General features: G+C 42.2%; 1 protein-coding gene across 1 annotated transcript in view; it reads left to right on the top strand.

Annotated features, from left to right (window-relative positions):
* The first annotated feature begins 408 nt into the window (after positions 1-408).
* Positions 409-21,697, top strand: part of LOC147101035 (polycomb complex protein BMI-1-like) — a 27,002-nt gene continuing 5,713 nt past the window's right edge. The window contains exons 1-9 of the mRNA XM_085966205.1: positions 409-498; positions 11,285-11,413; positions 15,818-15,914; positions 16,509-16,564; positions 16,664-16,714; positions 17,393-17,501; positions 19,201-19,243; positions 21,311-21,409; positions 21,501-21,581. Coding sequence (XP_085822331.1) covers positions 11,302-11,413; positions 15,818-15,914; positions 16,509-16,564; positions 16,664-16,714; positions 17,393-17,501; positions 19,201-19,243; positions 21,311-21,409; positions 21,501-21,581 — 648 coding nt within the window. The 5' untranslated portion in view covers positions 409-498; positions 11,285-11,301. The remainder of the gene's footprint in view (positions 499-11,284; positions 11,414-15,817; positions 15,915-16,508; positions 16,565-16,663; positions 16,715-17,392; positions 17,502-19,200; positions 19,244-21,310; positions 21,410-21,500; positions 21,582-21,697) is intronic.

Genomic DNA, 21,697 nt, shown 5'->3' with positions numbered 1-21,697 from the left:
AGTCACTCTTCCTGTCTTTGTCTCTCTCTCTCTGTCTCTGTCTGTTTGAATCTCTCAGTCTCTATTTGTCTGTGTGTGTCTGTGTGTCTGTGTGTGTGTCTCAATCTTTTTTCTCAGTCACAGTTTATGTGCCTGTGTGTGTGTATGTGTGTGTGTGTGTGTTTGTCTGTGGGTCTCTGCCTGTCTCTGTTTCCCTCTCTGTCTGCCTGTCTCTCAGCCTTTCTCTTCCCAGTCTCTGTCTCTCTGCCTCTGTGTCTCCCTCTGTGTCTGTCTGTCTGTCTGTCTAGTCTCTCTCTCTCTCTCAGTCTTTCCTTTCTCAGTCAGTATTTCTGCCTCTGGACACCCTGAAGGAATGAACCCACGTGATCAAACGGGGCGGTCGATCAGGAGCTGAAAAAAAAGCCATTTTGTGCGCGGAGCCTGTAGTAAGAGCTCTGACCAAACACTGTTTCTTTGCTCGATTACTGGCACCAGAGACGGCGGGCGCCGGGCGATCAGGTAAGGGCCGCTTTAACAAATATTCTGCTTTCCCACCGGCCCGGGAGACGGGGCCAGCCGCCCGCCAGATGTCTTCAGTTGAACGAAAATTAGTGGTGCGAGCTCGCTTGACATCCTATTGCTGTTTCCATTTCAAGATGGCCGCTTGCCTTGAATTCATTTCCACCGACCTGCTACTTTTCATTGTTTTTCTGCCAATTGTCCCCGTTGCTCCGCTGCCCGTTCTGGCCCCGGCCGCTGAGACTGAACCCAGGCGCTCCCCTTCGCCTCCCAGCCCAGCCCATCAGCCAGCCCTGGGTGCATTTGTTGCAGAATTGCAGTTGGGTCCCTGTGCACAGTGCTTGGCTCCTGGCAGCCCGATCTGTCTGTCTCTCTCTCTCTCTCTCTCACTCTCTCTCCCCCTTTTAAACGCTGCCGAGTTTCCAGACGCCGAGACACTTTCTCTCTCTCTCTCTCTCTCTCTCTCAAGTTCCAAATCGCTGCTTTCTCCAACCCTAGCCAGCCTCGGCCAGCACGGCTGAGAAGGTCACACTCTTGGCTTCTGACCCTGGCTCACTTTGAGTTCGGCTTGGCTTTCGGATTACCGGGGAGAGCTTTCGAAAAGACGGTGCGTCCTGCTCGGCGAGCCTCGTGCGCTGAGTGAGATCTGGCCATCCCAATATTGCGCACGATTTAAACTTTGTCCCGGGTGCCCACCGCCACGATTTTATAGAATCGCGATCTGCAGACTGTGCAGATTGTCACTGCGAGAGTCCAGCGGCGATCCGGCCGAGCCCGGCGCTTTTACGAACTTATTTTGCCCGTGTCCTTTCTTGAAATACTTGCAAGTCGGCGTGGCTCGCTGCCCCCTCTGCAAAGCCTGCTCGAATGAGCTAAATCTTTACAGATAGCCGGGTCAAGGGGGGAAGGGAAGTACAGAGACTCTGGCCACGTTTATTAATATTTTTTATTTATGTTTGTGAAGGGCTCAGAACAGATTTATATCGAGCCCGAGTCGGCACAAAACCAGGAGGCTTCTACCCAAATGCATGGCTGCAGTTCTGACTGATTATAACGAAACTGTAATGAATCGCGTTTTTTAATGCACGTGTTGTGTGTTTTGGACTGTATAGATAGATTTTTTTTCCTGATGTATATAGTTTAGACACTATAAGCCCTTCCGAGGTATGAGCCATTTCAAACCTGCCGCGGTTGCCTCTAGCTTATAAAGAAGAAATAAGTTAAAATATATCTGTGAAAATGTATGGATAGGATTGATAGATTATTGTGTGCAACCCAGTGAGTGTAACCTGGGAGACGGCATGACATTGAATTTCAATCTGCTTGTAGTTTGCACCTTGTGGAGTTAATGTCATGTTTTATGAAGCTCTTGTCATTTTGGAGTTTCCGTGATTTAAAAAAAAAGATATTTTAAAGAACGCGCCCGCTTTCTGCAGCGACTCTTCTCCTGCTCAGTTTCTAACAACAGCGGCTAGCTATAATTAAGATTGAAAGCTGGGCGTGAAGTGGCGACCAGAATAGTTTTCGCTTTTCGAAACGGGGAATATTTGTGTTTGAGGGGGGAGGTGGGGCTGGCTGGAGATTTGCTGCGGCTGCGAGTTCGGTATTGACATACAGAAAATTATATATATAATAAAGAGAGAGAGAGAGGGTGCGTGAAGTTTCGGCTCGAGATGGAGGCTTGAGTGAGTGTGTGTGTTTACATGTGTATGTCTCGTTACTAGAAAGGTGAGCGCTTCTCTGTATATTACACATGGACCCCTCACCCATCACACCACCCCCCCTCCCCCCGCCAAGCATGTAAATCAAATGAGGGCAGAAATACGAGAACAGCTCGTTCGGCGATTGAAAAACTAGAGAGAGCCGAGAGAGAGGAGCGCTTGTCAGCTCCCAGGAACGAGAATTGTATGTTAACCCTAGGAACAAGGGACGAGAAATACTAGCGCGCCCGGCGCGGCTGTACATTGTATGGAAACGCTGGCTAGCGTTGCTATGTTGTCTGCTGTAAGGTGAAAGTTGCTGATGTTGTTCTCCCCCCCACCCCCTGCACCCCCTCCCCCACCAGCTGATCATGAGGGCTGATATTAGGTGTTGAGGAACGAGTTAATGATGTGCACAGGGTTTTTTTTAAGTTGGCGGAAGTAACAGTTTGATCTGTATGTTTACTACATGACAGCTCCCGGAGTCTCCTTCAACCCATTGCCGAAAGCCATGTGATTTAGCTCTCCTTACATTAAAATGAAATACAGCGATTTTTTTTTTCTCTTGACAAAAGTCTTCTTTCTCAATCACGTGTGCGCTTGTGTGGTGTATCCGGGTTTCAGCCATTGCTGCGACAGTCGCTGCCCCGCTGTAACATTCGGCGAGTGTCGTTCACCCCTTGAGTCCTACCGACCTGTCTGTCTGTCTGCCTGTCTGTCTGTCTTTGTTGTTGCAGTGACTCGCGCGAGTTACCGGAATGTTGAGCGCTGATGCCTCCAATCATTTGCCTGTCACCGAGGATGGGGGACGGCACCGGCGACTGAGGCGCTCCCTCTGTCAGGGGTTTTTGCCCGGCAATAAGTAAATCACAATAATACCAAACAAACAGAATAGGACAATGAAAACCGACTTAGCGGTACGGTTATACAGCTGTTAACAGCCGGGATTAAACGCGGCCATACATCTTTATCTGTTAAATATATATAAATACATTCAATGTCTTACGTGTAAGTGAATGGTTGCCGACAATTAGAATTTCCCAATCCCCAACCCACGCCAGAATAACACTGCAACACTTTGATTACATGGCCTCAATCAATGTAAACGACACACACTGCTAATGTACTAAATAAAGTAATCCCGCTCGCCATATTAACTGTGGACTTGTTTCTGTGGCTGTTCAACCCGAGTATTCAACAAAGTTTACTTTTTAAAGGGTCTCTCTCTCTGCCTTTGTTTTTCCCTCCACCAGTCTCCTTTTCATTGTTGTGAGTTCACTGCAATGACAGGGCTGGCGCTCGTGTGAAAATGAATGAAGTTAGTTTGGTTTTTACTGTCGAAATGAAATCACACTTCGGCCAGTCAAAAGGAAACTAACTAGCTTCTGACACATTTGGCAGCCCGTACAGTTGGCAACACAAATCATTTTGCGGGTTGGTCATAGGATTAAATTGGGCCTCGCATTTAATATAGCATTTAATATTTAAACAATCATATAATTATATGTATTTGATCTCTTAACCAAGTACATCAAACATAGGAACATAGGAACAGGAATCAGCCATTCAGCCCCTCGAGCTTGTTCCGCCATTCAATGGGATCAATTAGATCTGTGACCTAACTCCAAATACCCGCCTTTGGCCCATATCCCTTAATACCTTTGGTTAACAGAAAGCTATCAATCTCCGATTTAAAATTAACAATTGACCCAGCATCCATTGCCATTTGCGGAAGAGAGTTCCAAACTTCTACCACCCTTTGTGTGTAGAAGTGTTTCCTAACTTCACTCCTGAAAGGTCTGGCTCTAATTTTTAGACTTTGCCCCCTAGTCCTAGACTCCCCAACCAGCGGAAATAGTTTCTCTCTATCTACCCTATCTACCCTAACATCATATATAAGTTGGTTTTATTTCAATAATTTGTTGTTCGTCTTTTAAAAAAAACCTATAATCAATTTTGTACCGAGAACTATATTATCAACACCCTGGCATGGTTAGTAACAGTTCAGTTGGAGTTTGTGAAGATTGACAGTGACAATCGAGTTGAGGAATTGTATAGCTTTAGTTTGTTGCGACTACCTCCATCCCACCAGGCTGCGCACTACCGAGTGCGCCGAGGTTCCAAACTCTGAGTTGCCCTTGCACTGAAAAGCAAGTTCACGGGTCATAGGGGAGCAGGAATGGAACGTGGGGAGATCTCATCCCCATCCCCGTTGCAAACACTAGACTAGGCCTGGTCTGCTTCAGATCCTGTGGGACCCATTAGAAGTCACAGCTTTTAGAACCCCATAGTTAAGACTTTCAGCAGGCATCTGTAATATTGACCCACGCTGAGTTTCTTTAAGACAATTCATGTAATAAATCCTTCTAGCAAGGCAAGCTGTTTAAGATTCTCCAATCTAGTGCAATCAGTCCCTGACCTGTATCATCTCCATCATAAGGCCCATGTTGTTTACTTGGGAGAATCGAGATGCTCTGATTCAAGGTCTGACTGTGTCTGTTTCTGTGCAGCCTTATCGATAAGGGATACACACACATTGTACATTCACACACAGGAGCCCGTTGCTACAACAACCACCAGTGCATTCTATATTAAAAAAACAACTAGAGGCTCAGACAATCAAGTTATATTAATTTAGTGAGTAAAGCTTTTGTACAGAAAATGTCAGATAGAATCCACCAATGTTGCTGTGGATGTTATATCGCTGGCGTGCTTTTGTTGCATGTTCGTGCATAGATTTAAGTGGCGTTATTGGGAAGAGAAGACCAAGCAGCCAGTACTCTGAGATAGACTGCATTCTCACCGGTTTACTGAGAATGCAACTTGTGTGTTAGAGAGAGATTATGGACTTTTGCAAAAGTTGTGCTCACTGTAATTCAATGGAAAGAATGTCAATCCATTTTAAAAGAGCAAATCTTATTCTTTCAGCTTGCATCTCAAGCTGGGCTGGAGTGCAAAATTCTTTTAACAATGTTTGGTTTATTTTGTCACTGCAATAAATTCGCGTTTAGTCTGATCGCATTGACGATCAGGGAAGGTTGGCCGATTCCTTGCTGTTTGTAGTGTTGTGCAGCAGCATTGCGTGGGCAAGAAACCCAATCCACCGCGAAAGTTCAGCAAAGAAATGTGTTGACTCTTGACAGCAACACACGGGAGAAGCGCTGTGACCTCCAACCTTTGAGTCTCCTACCGCTGGCCGAGATCTAATAGCCAGCGATAACTGAGATCATTTTTTGGAAGTGGTGGGGTTGGGAGGTGGGGGTGGGGTGGCTGCAGGGTGAGGGGAGTGTCATTTCACGTGTCCTGTAATCTGCATCCGCCAAAACTCTGCATTTGTAAATCCCGGGAGAGTTTCTTGGTTTGGTAACTTCATCGAATAATCACGGCTTTTAAAACAAACTTGCAATGCTGGTCAGTGACTATTAATCTGCAGGACTCAATAACTAAAAACAAGGCAGACACCGGCTGTTTGGTTTATTTCAGGTCCCTGTCGACAGCTGTCTGTTCCAACCTCTGGATCCTGCTGTATTGCAATTAACACATAAAAAAATGATTTCCGTAAATTTCTATGATTCCAGAGCGATTTTCCCCCCAATCCCATATACAATCAGTTTGGTTTTCCGATGAACTCCCGGCGAAATTTATCACTGATATTTAAGTCTTGAGTGTGGTTTCATTCCTTAACAGACCTGATACAATCATGTTTTTCCTTTGCCCATACACAAGCTTAATTCAATCAGAGCCCACAATACAGGTAAATAGCGGAATGCACTCCCCCTCCTGTCCAGGTACCGCTAAATGTAGCAGGACAGTCGGTCGGTCGAGCGGTTTGTTTATTTGCTTCCAGCTGCAAATGAAAGGCATTTCAACGTAAACCAGTCACGTGGACGATCAAGAACGTCATCTGCAGATCATATACATGCAGACACACACACTCACTCAAACACACACTCACTCACTCAAATACACACATCTCAAACACACACACACTCACTCAAACACACACTCACTCACTCAAACACACACTCACTCACTCAAATACACACACCTCAAACACACACCTCAAACACACACACACACTCACTCAAACACACACACCTCAAACACACACACACTCACTCAAACACACACACCTCAAACACACACACACACCTCAAACACACACACCTCAAACACACACACACTCACTCAAACACACACACCTCAAACACACAGACACACTCAAACACACACACCTCAAACACACACACACTCACTCAAACACACACACCTCAAACACACACTCACTCACTCAAACACACGCACCTCAAACACACACACACTCACTCACTCAAATACACACACCTCAAACACACACACACACTCACTCACTCACTCAAACACACACACCTCAAACACACACACACTCACTCACTCAAACACACATGCCTCAAACACACACACACTCACTCAAACACACACCTCAAACACACACACACTCGCTCACTCAAACACACATGCCTCAAACATACACTCACACTCACTCAAACACACATGCCTCAAACACACACACACACTCACTCACTCAAACACACACCTCAAACACACACACACTCGCTCACTCAAACACACACACCTCAACCACACACTCACACAAACACACACACAAACACACCTTAAACACACACCTCAAACACACACTCACTCACTCAAACACATATACCTCAAACACACACACACACTCATTCAAACACACACACTCACTCACTCAAACACACACACACTCACTCACTCAAACATACACACACTCACTCAAACACACACACACACTCCCTCATTCAAACACACACTCACGCACTCAAACACACACACACACTCACTCAAACACACCTTAAACACATACACTCAAACACACACACACTCAAATACACTTCAACCACACACTCACTCAAACACACACTCACTCAAACACACACACACAAAAACATTCAAACACACCTCAAACACACACACACTCAAACACACCTCAATCACACATACTGAAACACATTCAAACACACTTACACACACACACATATTCACTGTCTCTCACACACACTCAAGCACAAACACACTCAAGCACACACACACTCAAGCACACACATAATCACTCTCACACACACACATTCTCTCTCACACAAAAACTCTCTCACACACTCACATAAACACACACAGTGGAGGCTGGTGATCCTCTGAACTAATTTGCATCTGGAGCCCACCATGTGTCGCTTTCCAGAATGGATTGCACAGAGCTGGTTTTGAATTTCAGGTACAGTTGGGTGGGATTCTTCACTCGCTCGCCTGTTCTATTTACAGATTTATTCTTTGTGGGGTGGGGAAATCTTACGAAGTGTAACCACGGTGGCTAAAAGTGGGGACTGTAGCCGCCACCCACGTCATTACCCATACAGGCCGATGTTTTATCCTTGATTATTTTCCTTTCTAAAAATTATATTTTAGAAGGACTACTGGCTTAGCGTATTCTTTTTCTCCATTTTTTTTCCATATACATTATTTTTTGCGTGGCAGTTTCACCCGCCGGCCGCGGGGGTGTGATGGTGCATGTCGGTATTAACTTTCTCCGGCATCGATTAAGCGAGCATCTATGTGCCCCATGCAAAGCAATACTCTGCATAATGAATTGCATGTTCAATGTGCATCGGATCATTCATCTGATTGTGTACGGATCAATGGCTCTGTAAAAGTGTGTGTGTGTTGGAGAACGGGGGGGGAGGTGGAGAGGTAGGAGAAGGAGCGACAGAGAATGCTTTCCAAGTACAACACTACAGTACAGAGTGTGTGTATGTGTGTGTGAAAGACGAGAGGGAGCGAGAGACTAGCTTTTGGTAAATATTGCGTGTCAGCAGTCTGCTGAAAGGACCTGATCATGTATTGCGGAGCAGGCACAGGTCAGACGTGCGACGGGATTAGGAATATTCCTGACAGTACGCACACGAGTATCGCGTTTACTGTTTACCATATGTTTACCCCGCGCTCCGGTGGCTTGGGAATCAGCGACAGACGGACAGGTAAAGAATGATAACGAGATAGAGGGATCGAATACAGCAAGCCGCGTCTAACCCCCCCATATTTCCATTACAGGTTTCCCTTCCCCTGCGATCGAAATGTGCATGTACATCGTCGGGATCGTTTTACCGACCTCCCGTGTCCTGTAATCTAGTCTATCAAACGTGCGATATTGGTAACTCCCCGTGTTGTGTCTGTGGCTCACGTTAAAGGCCGCTCAATTTTTGCTACCGAATAAACTGATCTTGCTGGTGTGCAAATGCCATATAGAATAGGTTGGCAGAGGCGCGGTCTTACAGGGTCTCCATTGGTGTAAATATATATATTTTATATATATATATGTGTGTGTGTGTGTGTTTCATTGACGTATTCCTTGCAACATGTACCAGATTCCTTAAAAAAAACGATTCACTGGCACTGCTCCCCGTACCGGTTCGAGACAAAGAGCTTTCCTTGAATCAAGTGGGGATAGAATGTGGCATACCTTTCACTTGTTCTCAGAAAGCCATAACTCTCCGAGCCTCGCTCTTTTCCAGCCGAAACGGTTTCACACTCATATACTGGCTCTGTGTGTGATAGATGGCGAACACTCTAACTCAACTGTATGCTAGATTAATGAATATTTATAATCTGTTCCGGCCCGCCGGTAATTTTCAGATTCTCCCCCCACCCCCTCACCACCCCCCCCCCCCCTTTGACGTCTTAGAATAGCTCACTTAAAATAGTCGAATAAAGACAATTATATTCTAAAACTATTATATGACGGCTAAAAGGTAGCATCGCCTCCTCTTCCCAGCAATTCAGTGGCGATCTCACGACCTCAGTTGCAGTGAGCGCTCGATAATTCCTTATTGCAACAGTCCCTTCCGATAATCGATGTCAATCGTTGTACAGAAGGCCACAGAAGGGTGTTCCCTCCCCACCCCCACCCCCTTCAATTTCAAGCGTACCTCTTGGCCTGCGAGTTTCATCTGCAGCTTTCGCCCCGGTCTTGAAACAGCGCCATGTAGAACATTTAGAAGCGAGGGGAGTCTCTTGTTTGCCAGTGGAGATTGCATCATATTGTATGTCACCTGGATCGTTGCACCTTACTACGGTGACCATTGCTAAAGCTTCTGTCTGAAGCAGCCAGTGCTATATGTTGAAGTAATTAAGGCTGAACATCAATCAGTGATGGCTGTACAGTACTTATTTTTTGGACCAGGAATTCGCATGCTAAATATTAGAATAAATGCCCTCGTTACTTCCATAGCTTTTTTTTACAAGAAGCAACCCTCCCCCTCACCCCCGGTAAAACATATCCTCTGTTCATGTTTTAAGGGTAGGCATCAAATGTGCTGATCCCTACTGCACCATTCATGTGTCATGTAATCACTCCCTCTCTTTTCTGAGAGTTGATTAGAGGGTACAATGCACTAACTGTCGTGTGCGCAGTTGATTACAGAGAAAGGCAAGCTTTGGACTAACATTTTTTTTTTACAGCATGCATAACTTTTCAAAGTAGACAAGTCCCCTCTTTATGCACTGAAGTGTTTGCGAAACATGCGTAAGTACAGGAGTGAATACACACACTGCTATTTATATCCACCTTTTAAGACGGTTGCTTGGTAACCGCGTCTATATCTAAAGGAGAGGCATGTGAGGTAAAGCTGGCGTACACTGTATGGTAAAACAGTAACCCAGAAAACAGGTATCGCTCATTCGGTGTATGATTTAAGAATGGGAGCTCAGCTACCTCATGTGAAGTCAGATTTCCAAAGCTCATATCCCCCTACTTCCAATTGTTCAATTAGTGAGAGAGGGAGCGTCGCAAAAATGAGACTATCACAAGTAGAGAATCCAATTGAACTTTGTCTTTCCCGAGTGCTTAAGACAGACAAATGCAATTCAACAAATCTCAACATATGTTTGTGAAACACTCGTTATCCAACAGTATTGTTCAGAACCATATGAAACCTGAAATATTTTTATAAATGATGCTCCAGATATAATTTTGTTTTCTGAAATGACTCTACAAAATGTCTTACCGCAAAACAGAATGAAAAGCACCACACCAAAACATCTTGGGGCGAGAATAACTCTTTTCATTAGATGTGGGGATATTGTAAGTACTTTCCAAATGGGCATGTTCACTATTTCACTAAACAGAATCACTGGAGCAGTTATTTCACTCCCTTTCTGGTTTCAACACAATTGTATCGATCAGAACATTCTCGTGCTTTACTATTTTAGAATGTGGTACTGTTCTTCAAAGGGTAGTCAGCCAGACCCTGTGTTTCTGTAAACCCTCCCAGAGAAAGATCGACCCCTGTGTTTGTGCTGCAACAGAGAAAGCTTTAACTTCTGCAAGGCAACTTTCCCAGTCGGCCAGCACAATAACGCCCTTCCTCCATTACAGTGTCTTCGCGCGATTTTTTTTTGTCATTTCTTACTTTCGTGTCTTCTGATTACATTAACAGTGGGGTGCCACGCGTCTTATTATCCAAGCTTCCAAGCTATTAGCATTTGTAATAACGCATGGCATCCAGCTCATTACTAAATGATCCATGGAGTAGTAGTATTATAGTCTCCTCGGGTTCCAACGCCTCTGTTGAGATTGCTGTCATGGCAGTTTAGTGTCCAGTCCGTTTTATAAAATCTAGACGAGATATTGTGCCATGGAACACAGGATACACATTTATATGCACTCAAAGTTAACATTCCCAGTGTTCCGTTACCTCACCTTATCTTGGGCCTATCCTGTGGCTTCGCCTCCCACACATAGTCCCTGGTTTCTTTATGAAATCATTGCGTTCGATCATTTGGAGTACTTATCAGTCTTGCTTCCTAAATCAACCCACGTACTCTATTCAAACATGTTAGGAATTCAGCTATTATGTAGAAATTACTAATAAAGTCAACGCGAAATTGACCAAGGCAGAAGGTAATATTTTCATTTAAAAATAAAATTGAATTCTTTGGTATTTGTTACCAATCTTGTACATGAACTGCACCATCCCTGACCCTAGACAACGATTAACCTCATTTTCTTACCATTCCAGAGTCCCTCGCAGCTAAAATGCACAGAACAACCCGGATCAAAATCACAGAACTCAACCCTCACCTGATGTGCGCCCTGTGCGGGGGCTATTTCATAGACGCCACCACCATCATTGAATGTCTACACTCATGTGAGTTCATTTGAATCGTGCTACTTTATGTAAACTCTTAACCCTCAGGCCTAAGGCATAGCGACGTCGTTCCGTGTATTCAGACGGCCTTTCAGCTGGCTAAAGGTTACCTGCATTTTGAAGGTTAAGTGAAGCGTTTCTGGAACATGTTTGCAGTAATCTTACTGTCATTTTTTTTAGTTATTAATCATAATGGTAATGTTTACTTTTGCAACCACCGTGTAGGATATCATATAGCTGGTGCTTTTTCTACGGTTCTTTGCATTTCTCCTTCACAGAAGAAGTGGTTAATGAACCGAGTGTAATAGATAGAGAGATAGACTTGCATTTCTATAGCGCCTTTCACAACCACCGGACGTCCCGAAGCGCCTTACAGCCAATGGAGTACTATTTGAAGTGGAGTCACTGTTGTAATGTAGGAAACGCGGCAGCCAATTTGCGCACAGCAAGGTCCCACAAACAGCAATGTGATAATGACCAGATCGTCTGTTTTAATGATGTTGGTTAAGGGATAAATATTGGCCCCAGGACACAGTGTGGCTTGGTTGCAAGGATGTTTTTATTTACCTTTGGCAATATTAGACCCAAACGGACAGGTGACTTTAGGTTTCCAACTGGTAAAAGGTACCGAACCCTGAATAACTCAATACCACGAGTAATAATACAAAAAGAAAATACTGCAGATGCTGGAAATCTGAAATAAAAACAAAATGCTGGAGATACTCAGCAGGTATCCCCAGCATTTTCTGTTTTTATTACCACGAGTAATAATGTTGTAACATGCCAGTTCCTGTCACGTGAGGAGGTATCGCTTCACCTGCTTTCCTCGTGATTATCAGTAGGTGTCTTTGTTGGTTCCGAAGCATAACCCGCAACCCTGCGAATCGTGAGCCAGATGGAACCCAGGGAGCTTTGGCCTGGTCCCAGTCACCATATCAGAAGTTAAAGCCCACTCTGAGAGTGTCACACATGGAATCAGGTGTTTCACTTCGCCACGGTCCCCGTAACACGCCGTTACCTCTGACCTTCGGCCATCACTCAAAACCTGCTCCAGTGTTCATGAATGGCGCGGATACCTTTGATTAAAATATAACGTGCGCCCAAGGCAGGAGGAAAAGGCTGTAACACAATCTGACGGTTCATGTGACGTCTCTGAACAGCTGGAGCTTTGTTCAGCTTGTTGCTGAGGTCATAGTAATCCCTTCATTAAGCCCTTGTAACTGCCCCCACCCCCCGCAACAAGGTAACTCGCAGCTTCTCTCTATCTGTCGGTTCCTATCTAGCTAAATGTATGAGTTACAGACAAAGCATGAAGTAATTACTATACAGTTGTTTCCAATCATGAGTAATTTGCTATTTCATTATACCTTTTTAATCACATAACTTCATTAAAAAAGTGGTTTCAGTCTTACAGTGACAATACCATTGGGAATCGGATTTGCTTGCATATTTTAAATATATACTCCAGACAATTACTATTTTTAAAACAGAAATTATCCCATTAATTATTGATGGGAAGTGACATGTTAAATATGTAATAATTATGAACTTGTTTTCTGAGTGTAAGGTTTTACAGTCGTAACTTCAGTCCATTCTGTTGCTTGATTGCTTATTCCTTATTTGCTAGATTTTAAAAATATTACTGTCTGTAATCAGTCAAGAGCATGCTGATTATTAGAAATAAACATCCCAGTAATCGATGGGAAACGATTTATTGACACATTTGAAGTAATCAGACTTCAGAATGAGGACTTCAAAGACTGTCCAATCATCACTGACCTCCACTTCCGGTACAGTTAAAAAAAAGAGATTGCGAACTAAAAATGATTCTATCAAGTTGTATCATTGAAAACAAGAAATCTCAAAATTTAGATGGCCATTGAAAAGCATGTGATCTTCTGGCTTCTAGTTTGTGATGTCAGTTGGAGACTTTTGATTGGATTATTGTTTTGTATCCATTCATAAATCCATTACTCACCATATAAGCACCTGTGATTACATTAACGCTTCAAATTCATCCCAGACAATAGACATATTTTATAATCACTCCCAAGCATCTACTATTCTCCATATAATTAATCTGATTTCAATTATATTACTGGTGCATAATAAATTCTAGATATTCATTAACAAACCACCCAGTGCCTTGGATTACATTCTAGTCTTGTAATCAATGGCAACTTTGCAATATTTTCTACATGAAACAGCTGAACACTTTTGTTGAAATTACTGATTTTGAATCTGCTCCCAACTATCTATTATTACCTCTGTAAAAATCATCTGAACCCATAGTATTAGGTTACAACTTCACAACCCGAGCCAGGTATTCAAACTTATCTCTGTGTAAACAAAACTCAAGCCAAAATTAAATTTGGAATAACGTTTGTAATAACAAATGTCCAGAATTATACATTAAAAAAACTTGAACCTAACGATTAGATTGCAGCCCTGCAAACACTCCCAGCTGTGCATCATCCTCTATATAAACCATCAGAATTGCTCCATCAGATGAATGGCCCCTGATACTATCTGTGCATTGTCCTATCTGTAATCAAGCCCGGTTTATTTATTATTCCCTATATTTGCCCACATAACAAAAGTGACTAGGCTTTAGAAAGTAATTAATTGGTTATGAAGCTCTTTTGGGACGTCATGAGGACTTAATAAGGTGCTATATACATCCAAATTGATATATTTTCTTTCTACAATCCTTCATTATGTTATTTCCTTCTGACACTCTCCAACCAAGACACGTTTTCAGTTAGCCATCATTCGCCACAATATATATTTCTCCAAATGAAATATTTTATTTTCCTGTATCAAATCCAAAAAGGTGTTCATTTAACATTGGATGAAAATTATATTTTACCAGGAAGAAAACATATAAAGATGTCCCTTGACTGAACTCTTTTTTCTCTTGCAGCGTGTTCAGAAAATTGACAGTTTAAAAAAAATTAAAAAGCTTTTTCTAAAGCACAGGCAAAGAATGAGAGAGATTAAAAAAATCAAGCTTTTCAAAGTTTGCCCCTAAAAGATTATAAATTGCTTGATGTGTATTACAAAACTCCTAAAACTACCTTACTCACCACTTGTAGTTTGAATCCTGTTACATAGGTTTCTAAATCACAGTTTCTTTCACGTCCACATATTTCTAACCGAGTTTGGCCTAGACTTGTGTAACAACCCCACAATATTTTCAAAAAATGATAGCATTCATCAATAAATAAATCAGTGTTTAGATTCTGAAAGGTCAGTACATTATGCCATCGTTACATACAAGATAACATAATCTGCAGTGTGTTGCGAAGCAATATCTCATCGAGGGGTTGAGGTGACGTTGTAAACCGTGAGAGCAAAGCTGGAAGAGTTCATTAACTTTATCTGGCTGCTAGGATGTGTTACTGCTTCTGTGGAGACGCCAGGGTTTATTACTCTACCTGGGGCTGTCATGACGGCAGCCGTTCGCCACGCAATCATGTGATTTTTACTCGAACTGATACCGGGATTGATTTTACTGGCTGGCATGAGGGAGTATCGTGGTTTTCATGTGCTATGTTTCATACTGGATGCAGCTAACAAACTGTACATCTGTTCCTGCGATTGTATCAGGAATAGGTTCAGACAATGGACCCGACAAGCTTACACAAGACAATAGGACACTGGTGTCCCTGAAAACACGTTCTTCTGTGTGAAAGAACAGAAGTTAAACTCAGGGCCACTGGATTCAATAACTCCCCCTCTCGAAAGCACTTTCATTTTGATGAGCTCAAAGTCTTAAGGGGAGTGGAAATCTGGAAATCTCTCTCCCCAAAAAGCATTTGAGGCTGGTGGGGGTCAACTGAAAATTTCAAAACTGAGATTGATAGATTTTTGTTAGGCATAGGTATTAAGGGTTAAGGAGCCAAGGCGGGTAGATGGAGTTAAGATACAGATCAGCCGTGATCTCATTGAATTGCGGAACAGGTTCGAGGAGCTGAATGTCCTACTTCTGTTCCTAAGGAATATATTTTTAAGAGTGTATAATGTCTCCAATGTGAACTCGACATACTGTTAATGGACACTCCGAGTCTACCAGAGCACTGTATTATATCACTCAAAACGACATATCCTCCTGACAGAAAGTCCTAGCTAGATGTGACTATATAAATAGAATTCAAATGTACCTGTATCGCTCAGATGAAAAGCATAGAATAATACCTGTAAACTCAACAACAGGCCTTCATATTGAACCTATGCAAAAAGAATACAGAACGGTAAAATGTTGTAAGCCAAGCTCTTAAGCATGAGCAGCAAGTGATCAGAGACATTGACATTTATACTGTATACTGGCTATTGTCGAGTTTATGAAACTGTCTACCTAACAATTATCTTTACATTGTCTTTTTCTTGCTTAAACCCTTGCAGTTTGTAAAACATGTATCGTTCGCTACTTGGAGACCAACAAGTATTGTCCCATATGTGACGTACAGGTTCACAAAACTAGACCCCTCCTTAGCATTAGGTGAGTCCTGTTATCACATGTTCTGTTCTTGTGGGATCCGTGGTTGGGAATATCAACCCTCGGTTGCTTTTTAAAAATGAGTACCGGGTTATAAATTGGGTGACTATCCCCCAATGGGTTCTATTCATCAAACCAATTTCATAACATAGGTGTAACTTTTCAGGTCATTTTAATCGTCTAGGAAATTACTGATGAATTTTAAATAAGGACGAGTTATAAACCACCCTCCTTTTAATGGAGTGCGACTTCCACTTTTAAGAATTGGCATCAACATGTAGGAGGTCATATTTTAAAGCAGATTCATAAAAAAATCTCGGCACAAACGGAAACCATTCTGCCCATGTGGAGGTGCTATCTAACCATGGAAGATATTCGCTCTAATGTCCTTTCCACGTTCTTTCTCATAACCGTTCATATTCTTCTTCTTCCGGTATTTATTTAATTTCCTCTCAAATCTTGGGATTAACTGGGCTGCACTGTCCCCTTCTGACATGCCATATTTTCACATTTATTAGAGGATTTGTCAAATATTTGAGGTGCCTTGGAACTACCGCCCATGTTATTTCAACCACTTGTCCTTTCCCTTTGTTCCAGGGCCGATAAAACATTACAAGACATAGTGTATAAATTAGTTCCGGGGCTCTTCAAAGGTGGGTCCGATTTCCTCACATTTTGCCTTTTTTTTTAAGCAGACCAGTTGTACGCATTTTGGATCTGAGCGTGTTGTACTTGTTCTGTTTCTTTTGCAGATGAGATGAAGAGGCGGAGAGACTTCTATGCGGCCCATCCCTCAGCAGATGGTAAATGTTTATTTGGAAATAGGGGGATTAAGGTTTCCAGCAAATGTGATACTGCCTTGGGAACGAAACCTATTTTCTCTATCCCCCCTACACGGTCAACTGCAAGCTAATGACGGAATCATTAATCAGAAAACATGTACCTATAATTCATAAACGTCAGAGGATTGTCCTATATCATTGCAGTATGGATGTGGTAGCTCCGATATTGGTTTATGCGGTTGCAAACAGTAATTCTGCTATTCAATCTGCTCCCAAACAATGCATTGTATTTGCTCCCCAGAGTGTGCAGACATACGTTCTACATATTAGCTGTGCCTGTGATTTGAAATATTTAATGTTACATATTGTTTACAAAAAACATTTGTCTAACTAAAAAAAAACTGCTTCCCAGAAACAGAGGTCACGGGGGCCTTAAAGGGTTAAATAAATGGTCTTGGCTGCAAATCTAAACAGGCTGTTGTGTTAAGGAGGAATTGCAATGTCAGGGTAACAGAGGATGTATAGTTCTCCTTGTTTGATTTCGTGTATCCGTACACTTGAGTTTCTCTAAACTCAAATATTAAACTTGGGGTCAACTCATGGAAATGTTTTATGGGGGGGGGGGGGTTATGTCTGTCGAGTAATTGTAAAGTCAAGGATATGATTCAGCACATGCCTTTCTCCCTCCTCCCCAAACAGTCACAAATGGTTCAAACGAAGATCGCGGCGAAGTCACAGAAGAAGAAAAAAGAATTATTACAGATGATGAAATCATTAGTTTGTCTTTAGAGTTTTACGAGGGCAACAAGTAAGTCGGATCTGAAGAAAATACTCCCCTTAATTAGAACCGTCTTCATATATTGTCTTCAGGACTAACAGCAGCATGGATTTTCATAGATTTACACTGAAATTTACGGAAATAAAAACACATTTATCTCTTCGCGTTCCTATAACAGTGACACTGTTCTATAAAGTAACCAGGGACTGACAGAACGCTGGGTTTAATCGCACTACTATATATGACAAGGGGAGGGGGGAGTCAAATACCAAAGTTGGACTAAAAACAAAACAGGCTAACGTTGTGAGACATCTGATGAAAGATACCCACTCAAACATTTCTGTTCTCTGCTTTGGTCACCAGATACGCTGTAATCCATTAGTCTCAATAAGCTCCGTTATTTTGCCATTTTCCTTGTTTAGAATGGAAGGAAGGGCAGAAGTCTGTGAGCGCCTGTCTTGCATTAAGTTGTGTTGGCGGGAACACAATCAGATGCTAATCGACCTGCCGCGCACTTCCAAAGTTTTTCTATTGCTATGTAACTGCGACTGCTGTATTGGTACCTGTCCACTCCACTTCACATTAGGTGTAAGGTTTGTACAAGAGCCCCCTTTGCTGTAATCCATTAGAAAGAAATAACTTGCATTTCAGGGCCTCGGGACCTCCCCAAGCGTTTCACAGCCAATGAAGTACCTTTGAAGGGGAAGTACTGTTGGAATGCAGGGAATCGCGGGAATTTGCGCACAGCAAGCTCCCACAAACAGCAGTCAGATAATGACCAGATCACCCGTGTTAGTGATGTTGGTTGAGGGATGAATATTGGACACTGGAGAGAACTCCCCTGCTCTTCTTCGATTAGTGCCCTGGGATCTCTTAAGTCCACCTGAGTTTGGTGAAATTCGGCCCCATCATCAATACATCTTCAAATACTAATCTGTTAATTAATGGTCCTCCATTTGCTATTCCAGATATATTATAAAATCTTTAATACTTATAAAATTGTCATAATATCAATGCAAAACAACTCCTACATGTACTGCCATATTATTCTCCTACTTTTAGGTGCAGGGAATTATTGAGCGTGAGTTACATGGAGTTTGGTGAAACTATCGGATTTGCACATTGATCGATTTTACTTTCTTTTATTCCGGTCCCTGCTTTCCTTTTCAAAATGCATATTTAATTAACATTACAAATCTATTTATTTACCGTTCCGTTACTAAACCAGCCCAAGGAAACTTAGATTTCCGCTGCAGTTTTTCATGTTATGATTTTCATCTTAAATCATCAGGCAGCCTATTGAAAGCAGGATATCGGAGATTAAATATGTTGAATAATTGAACTGCAATTGGGGTTCTACCCAAATTAATACAAATGTCCATTTATTTTTGCACTGTGTTTTATAAAGAGCCGAACTTCCATTAAGTGGCAACATATTCCAGTTACTATTTTACAATGAGACAAAATGACAGTAACTATGATAATGTGACTCCACAAACCATGAGAAAGTTATCGAGCTCTCTGTTGTCAGTCAGGAATTGTACATCGGATTAACAGATAATGACTACCTGGCCTTGTAATTAAAGAAAGCACTTGTATTTATATCGCGCCTTTCATGAGCTCAGGACGTCCCCAAGCGCTTTACAGACAATGAAGTATTTCTGAAGTATAAAGACTGCCGTGTTGAAAAATTGGTTCATCTAAACTTTCCCAATTTGGTTTGTTCCAGGTCAGAAAAGAAAGAGGTCCCACAGACTGAAGACACAGACAAGGTAAGTGTCCTTAGCAGAGGCTTGCTGTTGTTTTGTCTGCACTATGTAATCAATTCCTAAAATTAAATTGCTAATAGAGTGCTGCCTGGCATGTTACATGTGCAACTATACATAACAATGAAGAGTCAAGCAAGGATCGTAAACATTTAATTTATATTTTTCTTTATTTGAAATTCTTGCTTGGGTTCATCTTTAAAATTACATTTGGCAAAATCTCTCTTTCACAGTTTCAGTTTGTTCATAGTCCCTGTCCGTCCAATAGAAAGTACTTGTGACACATGTAAAATATTCATTAACTCAATTCCGGTTGGCTGTGTCTTACCTGCTAACCGAAGACCACACAAACAATTCAATGGTAGGGGTTTTAATTATTAGATTAGAAAGTCAGGGCTGCAAATTTGATTATTGGCATCGACATCATAGAATCTTACAGCAGAGAGTGAGGCCATTTGGGCCATCGTGCATGTGCATGCTCTTTGAAAGAGCTCTCCAATTAGTCCCATTCCCCCTGCTCTTTCCCCAAAGCCCTGGAATTTTCTCCCTTCCAAGTATTTATCCAAATATTTCATACCAATTATTTGTAATTGTGCTTAAGAATGTGATTGCAAAGAATCTCACCGTGTACAGTTAACCAATAAAAGGTGAGGAAAATGCATTAGGAAGTTTCAGGTTAGATCTTGATGGGAGTTTCATTGTCCAGTTTCGATCGATGGTGTATAATTTTGAACAGATATAATGAATACTCGTCTTGACGTGAGACAAAGAGGCTCCTCCGTGGAGAGCCTCAAACTTCACTAACGAAACATACAGTGAATGGTTAGACTTAGATTATGCCGCGGCTACGATGCTAGAGGCATTTTGCAAGAATTGAGTCTTTTGAGGGTTGTATTATGGATTTGGGAGGGGTCAATAAATGCTTGTGGCCAGCTCCGCAACTGTTTCTCCAGTACTTTTGTTTTAGTGTTCAATGTTGCTAAATGCTAAGTCGATGGTTAACCTTCAGTCCATTATTCCTGTGCCCCCTTTAACAAAAAAGGCCATGTTGACATTGTAGGCTTCTTTGTCATAAGTATGCAGTGACATTCCGGATAGTGCCTCTATATATAGACGTCACTTGTTTATTTAAAGAGCAATGCCTTCCGGGTTACTTTACCCCTGTACGGAAGTACAGTTGTCTAGTCATTGCATAGAATTATTAATCCATACAAATCCATTCTCTGCCTACACCCGTACAGGGCTCTAGATAACGTGTAACCCCCTATAACTTCAGCCATATCCCAAAGCCACACATTAACCGCAGCAGTCTATTGTGTTGTAAGAAAGTCACAATCTCAATTCACTATAGCCATCTGAATCTAAACGAAGCGCACGGTTGGTAATTGCAAAATGCTGTTTTGAGTGAGTGTAACGATTTCAGCAACAGATATATGGTGTATGTGCGAGCGGGCAAGAGATTTAGAGAGAGATTTTTAAAATGTGATTCTTGCTCATTTGTGGACCAGGCTATCATTCAAATTGGTTCTCATTTGTTCTGGAGATCTTGTACAATGTTTTCTTTTTGAAAATAGTCTGTGCACATTTTCCCCTCGTGTTCATCTGGTTTCCCATCTCCAGTCTCGGAAAGAACATGCTTTAATTAGCGTTGAGTAACTCACAGTATTGTCGCTGGTGTCTCTAGTGAAGGTGTGATACTATTGACCTTTGACAGCTGTTGCAGTGGAGCTCGGGTTAGTTGAACGGTGCGCTGCACAATAATGGAGATCTTTATTCATAAATGCCTTGTAATCAAAAAGTAGAGCTGCTTCTGCTTTAGTTAGAAATCTAGCAACCTGGCCACAGTGTTTCAATAATGTTCTCTCTTACTCGGTGTTTATGTAATCTGAAGTCCCCAAACATCATTTCCTTGTGAACTCGAAAGCGACATGGCAAAAATAATATACTTTTTTGTTTGCTTTGACAACCATCAGACCAGATGTCGCACCTCAGTGGCTGAGGGCACCTGTCACCTGATTACACAATCTCATCCAGGGATTCACCCACCACTTGTGTCTGCTTCTCCCTCCCCAGGCTAACAGTGTCCGGTACCTGCGATGTCCTGCCGCAATGACGGTGATGCATTTGGGAAAATTTCTACGGAATAAAATGGATATTCCCAGCAATTTTCGAGTAAGTTTGTAATTAAACCAAAAAATCAAATCAAATCGAAATCTATTTTCCATTTCTTGTCTTTACTGAAATCTGTCTGTTTTGATTCCAGATTGACGTTATGTACGAAGACGAGCCCCTCAAAGATTACTACACACTTATGGATATAGCATATATTTACACATGGAGACGGGTAATGAACCCTTTTGTTATGGGTATAGGCAATGATACATTTAGGTGAAGTTATATTACAAAACGCACTCGTGTGTATGTATGCGTGTATATGTGTGGGTGTGCTCATGTACATGT

Source organism: Somniosus microcephalus, chromosome 24 (assembly GCF_052327205.1).
Source record: "Somniosus microcephalus isolate GS21.2 chromosome 24, FLI_Smic_1.0, whole genome shotgun sequence".
NCBI lineage: Eukaryota > Metazoa > Chordata > Chondrichthyes > Squaliformes > Somniosidae > Somniosus > Somniosus microcephalus.
The sequence above is the reverse complement of the archived record's forward strand: the minus strand, read 5'-3'. Positions and strand labels throughout refer to the sequence as shown.